This window comes from Anopheles maculipalpis, chromosome 2RL (assembly GCF_943734695.1).
Source record: "Anopheles maculipalpis chromosome 2RL, idAnoMacuDA_375_x, whole genome shotgun sequence".
NCBI lineage: Eukaryota > Metazoa > Arthropoda > Insecta > Diptera > Culicidae > Anopheles > Anopheles maculipalpis.
In genome coordinates, this window is record NC_064871.1 from 15,403,613 (window position 1) to 15,417,416 (window position 13,804).

A 13,804-nucleotide genomic window follows, 5' to 3' on the forward strand; every position below is an offset into this window, starting at 1 on the left:
TTTCCACGGGAATGCTGCTGGCAGAATTTCCCGGGAGTTTCTGTAAAATCCCCCTTTGTCCCCTGTGATAATAAAAATCACGTTGTGGAAGTCTTTTTGATAGGTATTTAAAAAAATAAACAAAAATGAGGATGAATAAATTAATTTCGAAGAACACACTTAAAAAGAAGACAGAAAGAAAAATTTGTTGTCCACTTTTTAAACTTCCATTTGCTACCTCCTCGGATTCATGCTCTCCTGTTACGCCTGGTCAAATTTTGCCGCACCGAAATTCGCTCCGTTTTGCTGCCAATTTCGCTACCAGCAGCGACTGGTAGCAACAGGAGAGCATGCAATCGAGGAGGTAGCTGCTATTGGCTAAAAAATTATTATCATTTTTGTTTCTTTCTTTAAGTATCTTACACAACGATCTCCACAAAGTGTTTTCTAACACTAAAGTCGGGGTTTTTGCTGCAACCTTTACAATTATTCGATCCGTTTTCTCGTGCTGTACGATAACAGCACAAATCCGAAGCCGTTTTTAAACATAACTTAACAAAAATTTACGAATAATTATTTTTGGACAACAAAACAAAAACTACAAGAGATAGCGAAAATTGATGTTCTAGTAAGTTGTGGGGAATAATAAAACACAAATTTTGAATATTTTTATATAAGTTTTACTCACACTTAAACAATGTTTTTGATGCAAACATGCAAATTTCCTCCATTCTAACAGAACGATACGAACCACCAGCGGAAAATATTCTTCTCGGCAGTCATGTAATAATTTTATAAATCGTTCAAAAGTACTGGTAGCTTAAGCCGACCTTTGGTTAAAGTAAACATATTTTTTTACCATTTTATTTAACTATTTTGGCTCCACGCCATGCAGTTTTTACAGCCAAGATAGGATTTTTGTTCAAACTAGGATCAACGATCAACGATCAATAAACAAAAATCTGACACTTACCGCTTATTCAATGTGATAGAGGCAATTTCCACTCCGTACAGGCTCTCTCCGAAAGGCTAAATGTGCCCTCCACTGGTACATGGCATTATAGTTCTGCTGACCCTTTTCGGATTTCGAATCAGTGCCACAGGACAAAAGCCGTTGGGTTTGTGTTTTACATATGTTAACTAATTTTATTAGTCAATTATCTAATGGTTTTTTCCGCTTGTACAGCTTTTTCTTACGTTTTGCATGTTTGTTTTTTCATTATTTATTTTGTTTTGGTCGATTCCTTTTGGTTAGCATAGCCATATTCAACAGTATGAAATCACACTTACCATGCTGAACGCTCTGCAATGTTAGTAGTATTTTTGCCGTTGTTTCTGTTCTATTTTTCCTAGTATTGTTGTGTTTGCTAGCAGTATTACGCTTTTTTTTAAATTACGTTTTAATGTAATTAATGTATTCATGATGTGTTTTTGTTATTTAAATTCATCGCTTTTTGTTTGCTTCTATCTTCCGAAAAGGTCTTAAGAGATTGGCTTAAAGTACAGCTCGAAGCATTTACTTCACTGAGAAACCAACAAACCCAAAGTGATCGGGTAATGTTTGCCATCTTATTTTTTGTGAATGATCATAAGTGATGTATCTAAACTCTACAGCTTCATCTAGAGACAGAGAGTAAAACAAAACGACGCGTTTTTTTTGTTGTTGTTAATCATTATTTAATAAATATGTTTATGTTCATTTTTCTTGATGTGCCTAGTTGCGGGTCCGACACGTCTCATGCGCAGGTGCTTCCGTCGTACAGTGTGAATGGAATGGCAACGGGGAACAGACTTATTATACTCAACAACTGTGTACTGTGTGATGCTAAAGGGTGCTTTTAAGGGGTTCTAAAAACCATCAGAGCATACAACTTAAAAAAAACTGCTCCCTTTCTTTTGTATGGTCTTAAACATAAAAACATTAACAAAGTTTTATACATTTAAATTTTTCAAAACACCTGTTTGGTTGGATGTGACTAGCTGTTATGATAAAACAGAAAACAAAAAAAAAACTAAAAACGAATCAAATAAAAAAGGTTCAATTAGCGGCTTACAAACTGTTAAGAAAAATCCACATTAATGACACTTGGATAGGAGATTTATCTTGGTTTTGGTATACAAAACAAAAGCCAAAACTGAATAACACTATTTCTTATGTAACTCATTTTCCATATGAACATGTTTCCTGCTTTCATAGGTTGTTTTTTCGGGCCTTAGGCCAAGAAGAAGCAAAAATCTTAAAACATAATTGCACTCCATTCGTGTGGATATGTGAGCATTTTTACTCAATGATTCTATCATGTTTTATTCCTTTTTTTTTTGCAAGTGGAAGGACCCGATCCTGTCTCCCGTACACGCACATTTCACTCTGTCATTGCTGATATTAATTAAATCGAGTGCGCTTATCTCGCTTGTCTATGTATGTAGGTAAAATAATATCTATCCAATTGACTCAACATAACAACAAACCGGACGAGTAGAACACAACGGATGTGTTACGGATTAATATCTAACAAGGAGTATCATGATCATGCATTGTGTTGATAGGAGCACACATGTACATGAAAACAACAACCAAAAAAACGCAACTTAAAACACCCGACGTGATTGATTTTCTATGTTGTCCAGGCCCCGGTGCCCGAGGGTGGCTTTTAATCTAATTAATCGTCACATTGCGCTCATCTCCTTTCGGGGCAATTACTAGAGGCAATTCGAGGCCGTGGGTTTTTGATATTTATTGTACAGCACAAATAACTCCAAACAAATGCCATCAGCGTTTGGAGAGTGGGTTTTTTTATTTTTGTTTTGTTTTTAATTTAACAACCATTTTTCTGTCCAGTGTGTGCCCTGTGCTTTGTGGCACACACTTTGAAATGTGGGTCAATCGAACCACTAATGGGACCTGTGGTACGTTTGTGGGTTTTTAATGCCCGTCCACTCTCATCATGCACATGCTCGTGCTGCTTATCTACAATTTACATTCATTTTTATATCGTTTTTTTTTTTTGTTTTTGCTTCAAACCCGTCGCTGCAGCGCCGTCTAACACTGTATCATATTGCAGAACTATCTTTAACACTCTGCTGCTGCTGCTGCTGCTTTTGCATGGTATGCATGGTACTGAATCTCTACTTTTATGTATGTACAGGCGTTAACATTTTGAATTGATAAGTATTCTAATAATGTCCCCCATCTGCTGGCAAACACATGTTTTGTGGTGTGTGTTAGCATCGCAATTTACTCATTAGTTCGGGTTTTGGGTTACTATCTAATAAGAAACATACGCATAACAATTGGCATGAAAACATTACTTAAAGTCTGAAACTAAATTAACAACCAACAAGGAATTTCCAACGGTTCGGACTCGAGAATGAAACATTGATTGTCTAAACGGTAGCGAACTTAAATTACACTGTAGCCAGTGTCCTTATGAGCGACTATGGAAGTTGTGGAAGTATATTTTCGGTTCATATCATGAAGCGCGCTTTCTTAGCTTCGCTGCTCTTGTGCAAGGCCGAGCGCAAAATGGTAACCGAGTGCAGGTAAATGGCGTCTAAAAAATTTTGTCTTATCAGAATCAGAATTTAATTCCACTTACAATCCCGGTAACTCCACGCTCACTGAAGGGCTCTGAAGCTCGAGGAGGGCAAAGAGCTACCTCGTAAGGGCGTGGAGCTTGAAGATTGTAAAGAGCTACCTCGTGAGGGCAGAAAGCTCGAAGAGTGCGAAGAGCAACCACATGAGGGCGATGGGTAAACGGAAAAGGTGATGTAGACGACGATTTTTTTCCTACTACTTCCCGAAATACATACCTTGGATTTGAGATGAGTGCGGAGCTACGTTTTTGAAAAATAAGAGCGTTCCTCAGAAGTCCTCAGATAATTGAGGCGAGGACTCCCGGTAGCTCTCGAGTTCACTACCCAACACTAGTCGAATTCAAAACAAAAATAAATAAGTTTCAGAAAAGAAAGGCCAACACCTGCCGCGAGCTGATGCGCTAGATATAGATATTGTCGTCATTTTCTACTTCCAAATTTTTCAATTTTTTCTTACTTCCAAGAAATAATGGTAAGAAAGAAGTCAAAAAACTTAAAAAAGTTAGAAATAATAGTAGTAGCGGATCTAACGGTGGATGGATTAGGTGGCCGCCTAATCCGAGAGCTGCCTCGTATCAGGGGCCAGGATTGGACACGTATTGGATTTTGATAGTAATGGGTCCCAATGTCCATCCAGTCAAGGACCTTGAAACAGCTTGATCCGCCCAAAGCTTCCATTTCCGCTTAGTGCTTCTGAGGGGCAAAATCCGCCATTGCATTATAGTAAACTTATATTTCTTCCTTTGTTTCCTCACTGTAGCTGAGGAAATTAAGTAAAAGATTATACTAGAATGAAAAATGGTTGAAATGTCCGGGAGATATGATGCTTTGATTTGAGATTGGTTTGAGATATGTTGATCCTAATGTTGGTTTTTAAGTCAAGAAATATGGCCTGAAATCTGAGTATAAATACAAAGTTTTGACGTATCCAGATGTATAAAACTTCGCCCATAGCGTCTCACGGATATGGTGATCGATATGATGGGGGGGAGAATTTCGTTCAGATCTGTTCCACAAAAGATATGTTATGAGATAGCAAAGGAGTATTCTTACCCAAAGTCTTCCGCGTCACGAAACTTAACAACTATATTAAACAACCTTTGTTCTGTGTCGCCCCGGCAGTCATTCGCCCATCATGTACCATCCGAACACTGGTCCTGTGGTTCCTGCTAGGGAGAAAACACACGCAAACTTCGGAGCAGCGTAGCGAGCACATTGGCCAAACATTCGGCGTTCAGTGCAAGCTGACCGGCGCCACCCGGGCCCACCTTAACGCAGGCCAGCTCTCGGAAGCTGGACGCAACGTCATGTATCTTTAGTACGATGTTGCGCGTTTGCAGTGGTGCCGAGGTGGTACGCGTCAAGTCCTGTGCCAGCTCAGTAATGCGCCGGAGCGCGGACAGACAGGCGGTTAGATGTTCGGGCAGGTGGGTAAGATTAGCGTCCGACATTGACACGACCAGATGCTTCGAGGCGGTGACTAGCTGTAGTGCCTGGTCGGTTAGTTCATCCCGTGCCTGCTGAAAACGATCCTCATCGATTGCAGTCCCTCCGCCGGCTGTTTGTGCCGCTGAACAGGCCGCAGCTACCTGGTCCAGCTTCACAAGCAACCCGGCCATCGCTACGTCCGTCTTGGCCATTAGCGTATCGACGTTCAGCACGTGTCCATTTTTGTTTGCCAGTATCGGACTGCCCGGATTGCTGAAGGTGGTGGCGTGGTTGTTCGCGAGAGTTCCAACGAGTGCCGGGGACAGTGCTGCGGTCGGTAGGGAAGTTTTGCGCGATAGTTGAGGCGAGCAAAGAAGCGTTAGCTGTGCTCTACTGTCCGCAGGCGGGTTCTTCAGACAGACCGGCGGACAGTCGCTGTGCGAACGCTGATGGCCGACGGTTGCTGACGGACCGGTTGGGAGGTTCGTCTTCTCCGGTGCGGCCTCGTCCACCGCACAGTGGTGATTGAATGCCCGGTCGATCTCCCTGTAACAGTTGGAATTGCGATGAAGATGGGGCGATCCGATACCGGCCGTCCGAACGGGTGAGGAGTTAGCGGATAGGGAGACACCACCGACCGACGGATGGTGGTGCTGTTGCAGGTGGTGCGGTAACGGTGGTACCGATGGGGGCGTTTGTTGATGGTGATGGTGAAACTGGTGCAGATGGTTGAAGGTAGTGGCCGCATGCGTCGTCGTGGTGTTCTTCAGTATTGGAACAGGACTGCGCAGGATGCAGGGCTTAATTGGTACCGGAGGTAATGGCGGTTTTTTCGGTGGCAACGTGGCCAGCATCGGTACCGGGGGTGGTGACTGTTCGAAACGAGGCGGCAATGAGGGAGGATCACTGGGACCTAGCTCGTAGTAGTTACCGTTCGCCCGCGCCCCATACTGTCCGGTGGATGATGGGGGCGAGCGAATGGGCGACCCTAGCCGGAGCTGCAGCTCGGCACTCTTTGGAGGGCGCTGTGGGGGTGCAGGTTGGTTGATGGCTGTGGCCGTGTGTGGACAGGGTTTCGGCGGAAGTGCCAGTGGGGTGTCGGAGGTACCTCGTGGCTGTTCATGCTCTGGGTCGCCATTTTGCTTATCCTTCGATTTGGACTTTGCACAGCAAGAGAAGGGACCCTTCCGATCAACGGTAGGATACTCGATCACGTGACCATTGGAGGCACCACCAGCGACACCATTCGCCAAACCCTTGGAATCGTGCGTTCCGTTCGGTTTCTTGGCCGTAACTGCTACAGCGGCGGCACTATTGCTGTAAAGATCGTACTCGGTCGTCGCACCGGTGGTGGTACTACTGTTTTCCTTCGGCGGATAGTACACTTCGAACCGGGTAGGATCGTACGCATACTTCGCGAGTAGCGCACTGGCGATCGCTCCGTTTGCTACGGTCGATGGTGTCGAGCTTCCGTTAATGGATGCGGCACGTGCTCTTGGCACCGGGCCATCAGTATTGTAGTTAAGGTTCTTCAGCGTATTGATATTATTGTTCGTGCTGACCACTGCACTCGGTTTGGGGATGGTATGGGTTTGAGCGGGATGCCGTGCGAACAAGGAGTTCTGGGAGTCTGGGCCTGTGGTTGTCGTCTCGTTTCGATCGTTCAGTCCGGGCGGTGGTGGGATAATGTACGAAAGGATTTCCTCCGGTGTCAGCTCGACAGCCGGAGTGATCTTTTGCGTCGGGGGTTCGATTGTTACCTGTTTGAGAAATTCTTCCAAATCACCGGCACCCAGGCTGGGAGGATTTGCACCGCTGTTGGTACCAGATATGGTGGAATTCTTCGTTTCGGTGACTTTGTTAGCTCCGGTGCCATCGTCAAACCCGCTTGGAGGAACGCTCAGCACATTCAGATTGTCCAGCTCGTCCGGTGTTTGGGGCGGAGGGATCGATCGTAGATCGATAATGTCCGGATCCGTTTCGATGATCGAATCATCCCCAAGCAGCTCGTAACCGTACAGATCGGCTAGCTTTTTCGCGGCCAAATCCGTACCTGCCGTACCGAGTTCGCTTGCCGTACTAGCTTCCTTGAGCTGACGAAGATAATCCTTCAAGCTCATGTCACGCCCTTCATTTCCACTGTCCGGACTGTGCAGTCCGAAGCTGGTGCGGAAAGATTTGTTTCGCAAATTGGTGGCACTGTTTGCAGTTGGATGCTGCGTCAGCTGTAGCATCTGCTGCTGTGAGGTTTGCTGCTGTAATGGGCTCGCATGCTGTGTTGTCTTATGTATGGGCGAACTGTTCGGTGTGTACAGTGATTCCGAATCACTCTCACTCTGCGATAGATCGTTACCCAACGCTTGCAGATCGCTCAGTATCTGGCTGAGTCCGGACAGTTTCCGTTGGGTTTTGGGGGTGTTTTGTGCTGAACCGGTCATAGGCTCGAGTTTACCATTTAACTCACTGAACGGGGCCGTATAGATTGAGCTAAGCCCTTTCGCTATTCCGTCCAATCCTTGGTTAATAGTTTCGGTCAGTAAGGTCAGGGAGTCGCTGTGCTTCAACACACCAGGACCATCCTCGTTTGAGCTCTGCTTGCTACTGTTTAGGCTTTCGCAATCACTCTCGTCTACATCGACGGAAGTTTCACGCCAAAAGTTAAGCTTACCGGTTGACTTCACATCAAACTCGTGCCCATAGTCACCGTGCTCGTTCAGGTAGCGTTCCGAACTTTCGACCATCTTTTGCATTTCTGCTACACGTCGCAATACCTCTTCATTGCGCGCTTCAGATACGGCCATCGGTACACCGCCGATTTTACCACCGATCGATCCATCCTTGGACACGCGCGCATCCTTACCGTTCGGCTCGAAATCGTACCCTTGCAGGCTTGGTCGTGCGTTTTTGTTCGAGATGCGTGCACTGTTCGCGTTGCGATCACACTCGTCCGATCGGCTGGAGGAACTGATCGAACCGGTCGCGCTACGGAAACCGGTCGAATGGTACGGTGGTGGCATCAGGAAGGCTATGCTGTGTGTTGGCTTCTCGGAGGGCATATAGCTCCAACCATTGCTGACAACCGTGTGCTGCGAAAGGTACGGAGGTGCAATATCCTCAATCTGTGTGTCCCGTTCCTGTTCCAGTGGAAGTTCTTTGCCTATCCGGACGGAGTAAAAAATAAAAACAGAAGATAATGTTGTATTGGAATGAATGACTTTTTAGGACTCCTGTGGAAGTCCTTCAGTGACTTACCGGCCATAAGACGATAGTAGCCCGCCAGTACGATCGCAAACTCGGACGCATCACGATCTTCCATCGAAAAGTTGATGACTCGATCAGGACTAATGAAAACGGTGACTGTGTTCGACACGTCATCGTCGCGCGTTACAACCACACGGATCAGTTCCTCGAGATTGCAGATCGGTTGGGGCTGTAATAAACAATCCAAAAAGAAGATTTTAATGCTCGAATTCCATACTGGAAGGCAAGAATTTTGATGGTAACAAGGTAGCGCGCTTTTCAAACTAGCAACTACTTCAAGCCCAACTAGTTCCTGATAAAATACGCATCAGACAAATGCAATTATCACGAGTTGATAAACACATTATCAGGACGAAAGAAAAGAAAAAAAACTTCTTCATACAGAATTCCCCAAAGTTGAGAGCAAATTTGTCCCGAATAGGGGGAAAGGAAGAGGTTATCTCCTCACTCCTTATCGATTGCATCCATCCTTATTAATAGCACAACAAGCAAACAAAGTTATACACAAAGGAAAGAAGAGCAACAACACTTTGGCACTACTATCCCCCGAACAAAGTTGGACGTTGGCCCGTACACGAAGCAGATATCGTGCGAACTCGCTGAGATAAATGAGGTGTCAGTCGCCCGGGCGCCATGTTTGCCGCTTTTCCTGCTTTTAAGGCAAATTATCCTTCACACAAACTCTCCGTGTGAAGCGCGCGCGCTAAGATTTCACCCGCAAGAATCAATCATGGTACCGTGTTGGCTGTTTCGTTGAAAAGTTTACGGGCAAAGTTTTGCTTCACAGATCGTTTTGTATATCATTCGTGCTGTGTTCCTTCGCGCCCTTCGGCTAGCAACGAGAAGTTGCATGTAAGATCTTTCGCTTGGATTTGCAGGCTCTGTCTCTGTGCTTGGCCAAATTGATTCAAACCATTCGCAGAAAAGCCTACCCATTCGTATGGTTCAGGTGGGGCAAAGTTTTTCGTCTGCCTGAGATGGATTTTCCGACAGGTGGCAAACGTACGTAACCGTATCATCCTTAACCCTGCTTCAAAAAGCTGTCTACACTAATGAAGCAACAGCATTAGCCTGTTAGAATAGACGGAGATTGCAGAAGAAAGTCATTCCTGCACTATAATCGGAAAACTTTTCAAACTTCTGGTGCTCAGTACCGTGCTTGAAGTACGAAACTGTCAGCTTATCCCCCGGGATCGAAGAACTTAGTGGGAAGAAGTAATAAGGTCGTGGATATAGATATCTTTTCGAAGTAAGGATTATCCATGATCCATAGGAAAATGGTGGCGCGGTTTTTATATACTTATATATACCAGTAAATTAATTTATAATTAAATTTTAATTGCTACCTCTTAACTATTAATCGTTTGCGTAGTTTTTTCACAATAAACTGAAATACGCAAAAAAAAGTAGCAATCATTTATTAATAGAATTGATGAAAACTGCTTCTGGTCTGGGGAGATGGGGAGTCGCACCGTGATTAACACCACCCCACCAATCACGATCGTCACCACCGAAAAACTGTATAATTACCATCAATTTTAAGACTAATGTCTTGGCAAACAGTATTTTCAAAGCCAAACAAATCAGGCTTCCGCCGTCGATCAATCCCGCTACAAGGGATTTGTAGCTGTTGCTCTGTTGCCGGGTGAAAAATGCTTTCTTCTAGCAAAACTTCATCCAAAAGCTGTCCTCTGGGAGCAGGAAAACGAAGCAAAGTTAAACAGAGCTCAAGAAATCAGTGAATTTTTGGGTTTGGTTGTGTTTCGAGCCAAACGGAAAATTCGTCGAACCAATGGCATACGCATCTCGACCCTCCTTGTTCGCATTACCCATACATAAACACACGCATATCCCCCCCTAACGGAACGTGGTGCCTGGGACACGGTGTGCGTGGTGGATAATAAATTCTCATTAAATATTTGCCCTAGATTTTGCGTTAACAGATCGCGGTACGGTGGCTGCCTGAGTGCCGCCTCTCATCATTCCTTCAGTCGCCCTGGCCAGTGGGGAAATCTGGCTGACCAGGTGCAGGGAAGCAGAGAAGAGGCCAAAGAAATTAGGCACCTACAATCCTCGAAACTTGATGTTGTTGTTGGGGTGATGGAGTACAACCGGGTGCAGTAAGGGGTCCTGAAAGTTGGTGCTTAATTACACCTCGCGGCCAAATTAGATGCTGCTCGGGAGAGGGGGACGGCAGCATGGGTGAGAGAGTTTAAGGCCATCCCAATTCTGTTTCGTGGATGGAGCACGGTACGGAGGGAGCTTCGTATCAACACGACGTTTAATTCTTTTGCCGCTTGCTTTCTGGCGCGAGCGAAATTCTTTAACGCCGCCTGATTGATGTAGCTTCATGTAGAGCTTTTTTTTATAGGGAAGATTTTTGCGTTCATTATCAAATTAAGTGGTGCAGGAAGAAAATTAATTCTCAACAACTTACCACCGTGTTGCGTACGCCTGCAATTTGGCTCAAACCGAACCGTGGGCTAACGAGCAGGACACGCTCGACACCGTCCCGTTGGTTGGTACTGAAGCACTTTGCCCCATAGCTGGGTAGTCCGGATATGATGTCGAGATAGTGAATTTTTGCCTAGAAAGTAGAGAAAAGGGGAAAGTAAAGTTCAGTAAACGTGAGCATGGGGTAGTTATGTTGGACGTTTACTGTTTCTTATTTACCTGTAGTTGGGTGAGCGTTTTGGTCGACGAACCTGTCATCTGTGAGTTTAGCTTCAGAAAGTGACCTAACAGCCTTCGCAGTTCCTTCCGTTTCATTCCTTCGATCAGCGAAGCAGGCACAAAGCGATCCAGTCCAAACTCTCGTCTGTAGGGCGTGCGGTAAATTGGAGAAAGATAACTTTATTGTTTTTTTTGTGCTTCTGAAACAGGAAATATTCCTCGCGAAATTTGTATGTTTATTATTTCGTTCGGTAGTAATTAGATAGTTCAATAGTTGGGGTGGCCCAGTTGCCGAGGCAATAGTACTGCCGGTCTTCACAAGGCAGAAGAACCAGGGTTTATATCCCATCAGGACCGTTTCCCCGTACTGGGGACTTGATTATCCAACTATTAGACCACACTAATGGGTCGTTAGGTCACTAAGAAGAAGAAGAAAAATAAGAAGTTTTGTCAGGAATTTCCCAAGGAAGACTTTTCATCCGTAAGAACGTCTCTATCGTGGTCTTCTATATGGAATATGGAACAGCCTTCAATATATAAGACCAGATGACGTTTACTGGGTCTAAAAGGCAAAATTGATACACCTGAGCTTTCTGCTACGAATTAACCAAGCGAGAACTTACAGAGGGACTCAACAGGATTTAAGGAATTGCCCTGCAATTAATTCGAATAAAGACCTAAAACCTAAAAGAAATAAGTCAAACAATAACTCAAAAAACTTTCCAGCATGGAATGGCATTTCGTGCCATTAAATCAATTGCCACTCTGATATGGAGAAGTGTATCAAAAATGCAACACTTAACCCCCTCCTCTGGGGTAACACGATTACAATTTCTATTCGAATTTTCAGCCAGGAATTGTTTTACATGCTGTAAAGTACTTTCCACGCGAAATCTTTATCGAAAACTTTTTACACACCACTCACACACTAGCAACAAAGTCGGCAAATCTCTACACTGGGCACACACAGAAAAGAAAAAATCTCGACCAAAGTTATGCTGCTCTCAAGTTCTTAAACCGCACATACCCACACACACACACATAGTTTGTGACATCCGGCCACGCTACGCTCTCGTTCCGACACCACAAGACACCAATTCCATTTGCAATTGCAAATATTTGTCCCCGCCGGAAGGCCACACACACACACTTTGCCTGCTTTTGTTCGACAAATCTGGACGGTTGCCGGTGTGGTGTTGGGAAAGAAGAGATCGTGCCGAAACTTTCCCGTCAGCAACCCATCCGACCGGCCGATGGAGCGATGGAGGCGGATCCCCTTTCTCGGGTTGGTGGTTGCGAAGAAGAAAATTTCCGAAATGCCGGAACACTTTCACAAATTGAACTAATTGCAGGCATGTCAGGACGGAAGCGATGTGTTTGCAAGTCATTGTCTGAAGTAGGAGAAGTTGGTTTCGCGAACCAACCAAGCAAGCAGGCAAGCAAGCAAGTGCTAGGATCTCTAGCTCCACAGCATACCTTTGGTCTTTGAAAGCGTTAAGAAACACGAACAACTTTTTCATGCCCTCAACGTCGTTAGTTTTTGTCTTTCAAGTTTCGCAAAAGCTTCTCCTTTTGGCGCACAGTGAGCGATCGAGGAATGGTGCAGGAAAAAAAACGTATGTGACTAGTTTCAAGAAATGTTTCTTTCGAGTTTAGATCTTTTTTTTTTTTTCAAGAAACTCCATGCAATTTAAACCGCTTGTATCAAGCTGCGTTGCGTTGTACCGTCTAAATCTCGGCTAAAATCGCCGTTGTTAATTGTACACTTACTCAACAGTTTTTACAGTTAATTTTGTAGGTGAAATGTTGTTTGCCAGCGCGTGCTGATGCATGTGCAGTGCAGCCAACCGTAGGGCGACCTCCGGTTGCAGCTCCGGCGCAAATCGTTCCTGCGTGACATCATTGCAGCACTGCAGGAACAGATAGTCCAGCGCGTTAAGGTCCTTTTGGGCGAGGGCAGCAGCTGACACCGGCACAAACGTTACCCGAAACAGGCAGCGCAGTTTGTGAGCTCCTGGCCGGGCTGCTATCTGCAATGGGGAAGGGAAAAGAGAAGTGTTAGCAACTGGGAGTGTTATTTGTGTTATGCTGTTCTCTTGTTAGTGTAATGAAAGATGATGATCTTCCTCTCAAGGATTTAATCCGCAAGAATCTTTGAGATTTTGCAGAATTAAATGGAGTTTTTTCTTCATTTTGAGAAAAGAGTATGCCGAGTAAGATTATATAAAAATATTCATCATCAAAAACCGGTAAAATTGTGAGATGGAAACAAAAACATTTGAGAAACCTTAAGTAAACCTCTGAACGTTGAAAAAAGTATATAATTGAATACATAAAAAATCTTGCTAAAACTTTAAAAACACCTTCAATCTTCAATAAACTATGGAAAAGCGTCAATAATACTCGAGCCACCCTGTACATGTTTGTATTTGTGTGGATAAATTATACTTTATATTAAAAAAATATATACAGGAAGGGACACATTGGGCATATTCGGAATGAGAACAAGTTTTTCTTCATTGTTCACCAAGTCTCTTAACCAGAAATGCTTGCCTTTAGTTTAGAAAAGCCTCCTTCATTTTTCGAGTATATAAAAAAATCAGAAAGGATCATTATATCCAACTACCGTGGCATCTTTATGCTCTGTTCTATAGTAAAATATTTGAAATCCTTGTGTCACGTCATCTATTAACAAGGTTTCAACATATTTCATCGAAAGATCAACACCGGGTTTTTGCCCAACCGCTCAAATGATTCCAACCGACTTTCCATGCTGAATTCCTGTGATTCGAACCTGTGAATTAATCTCTACTAACATCAAAGCTGACAAGATATGGTTTTCATAAAGCATTGGTAAAATGGATGGCCA

The 13,804-nt window shown here is 44.2% G+C and overlaps 2 protein-coding genes across 3 annotated transcripts in view; both read right to left on the minus strand.

The window, feature by feature from the left end:
* The window catches only part of LOC126557475 (dihydropyrimidinase), a 445,624-nt gene that overhangs the window by 21,247 nt on the left and 410,573 nt on the right, over positions 1-13,804 (minus strand). The gene's annotated exons all lie outside the window — the stretch shown is intronic.
* The window catches only part of LOC126556652 (uncharacterized), a 60,555-nt gene continuing 51,493 nt past the window's right edge, over positions 4,743-13,804 (minus strand). Inside the window, exons 7-11 of the mRNA XM_050212046.1 lie at positions 12,706-12,965; positions 10,936-11,080; positions 10,700-10,849; positions 8,254-8,431; positions 4,743-8,158 (exon numbers count right to left, since the gene is read on the minus strand). Of these exons, the coding sequence (XP_050068003.1) occupies positions 4,743-8,158; positions 8,254-8,431; positions 10,700-10,849; positions 10,936-11,080; positions 12,706-12,965 (4,149 nt within the window). The remainder of the gene's footprint in view (positions 8,159-8,253; positions 8,432-10,699; positions 10,850-10,935; positions 11,081-12,705; positions 12,966-13,804) is intronic.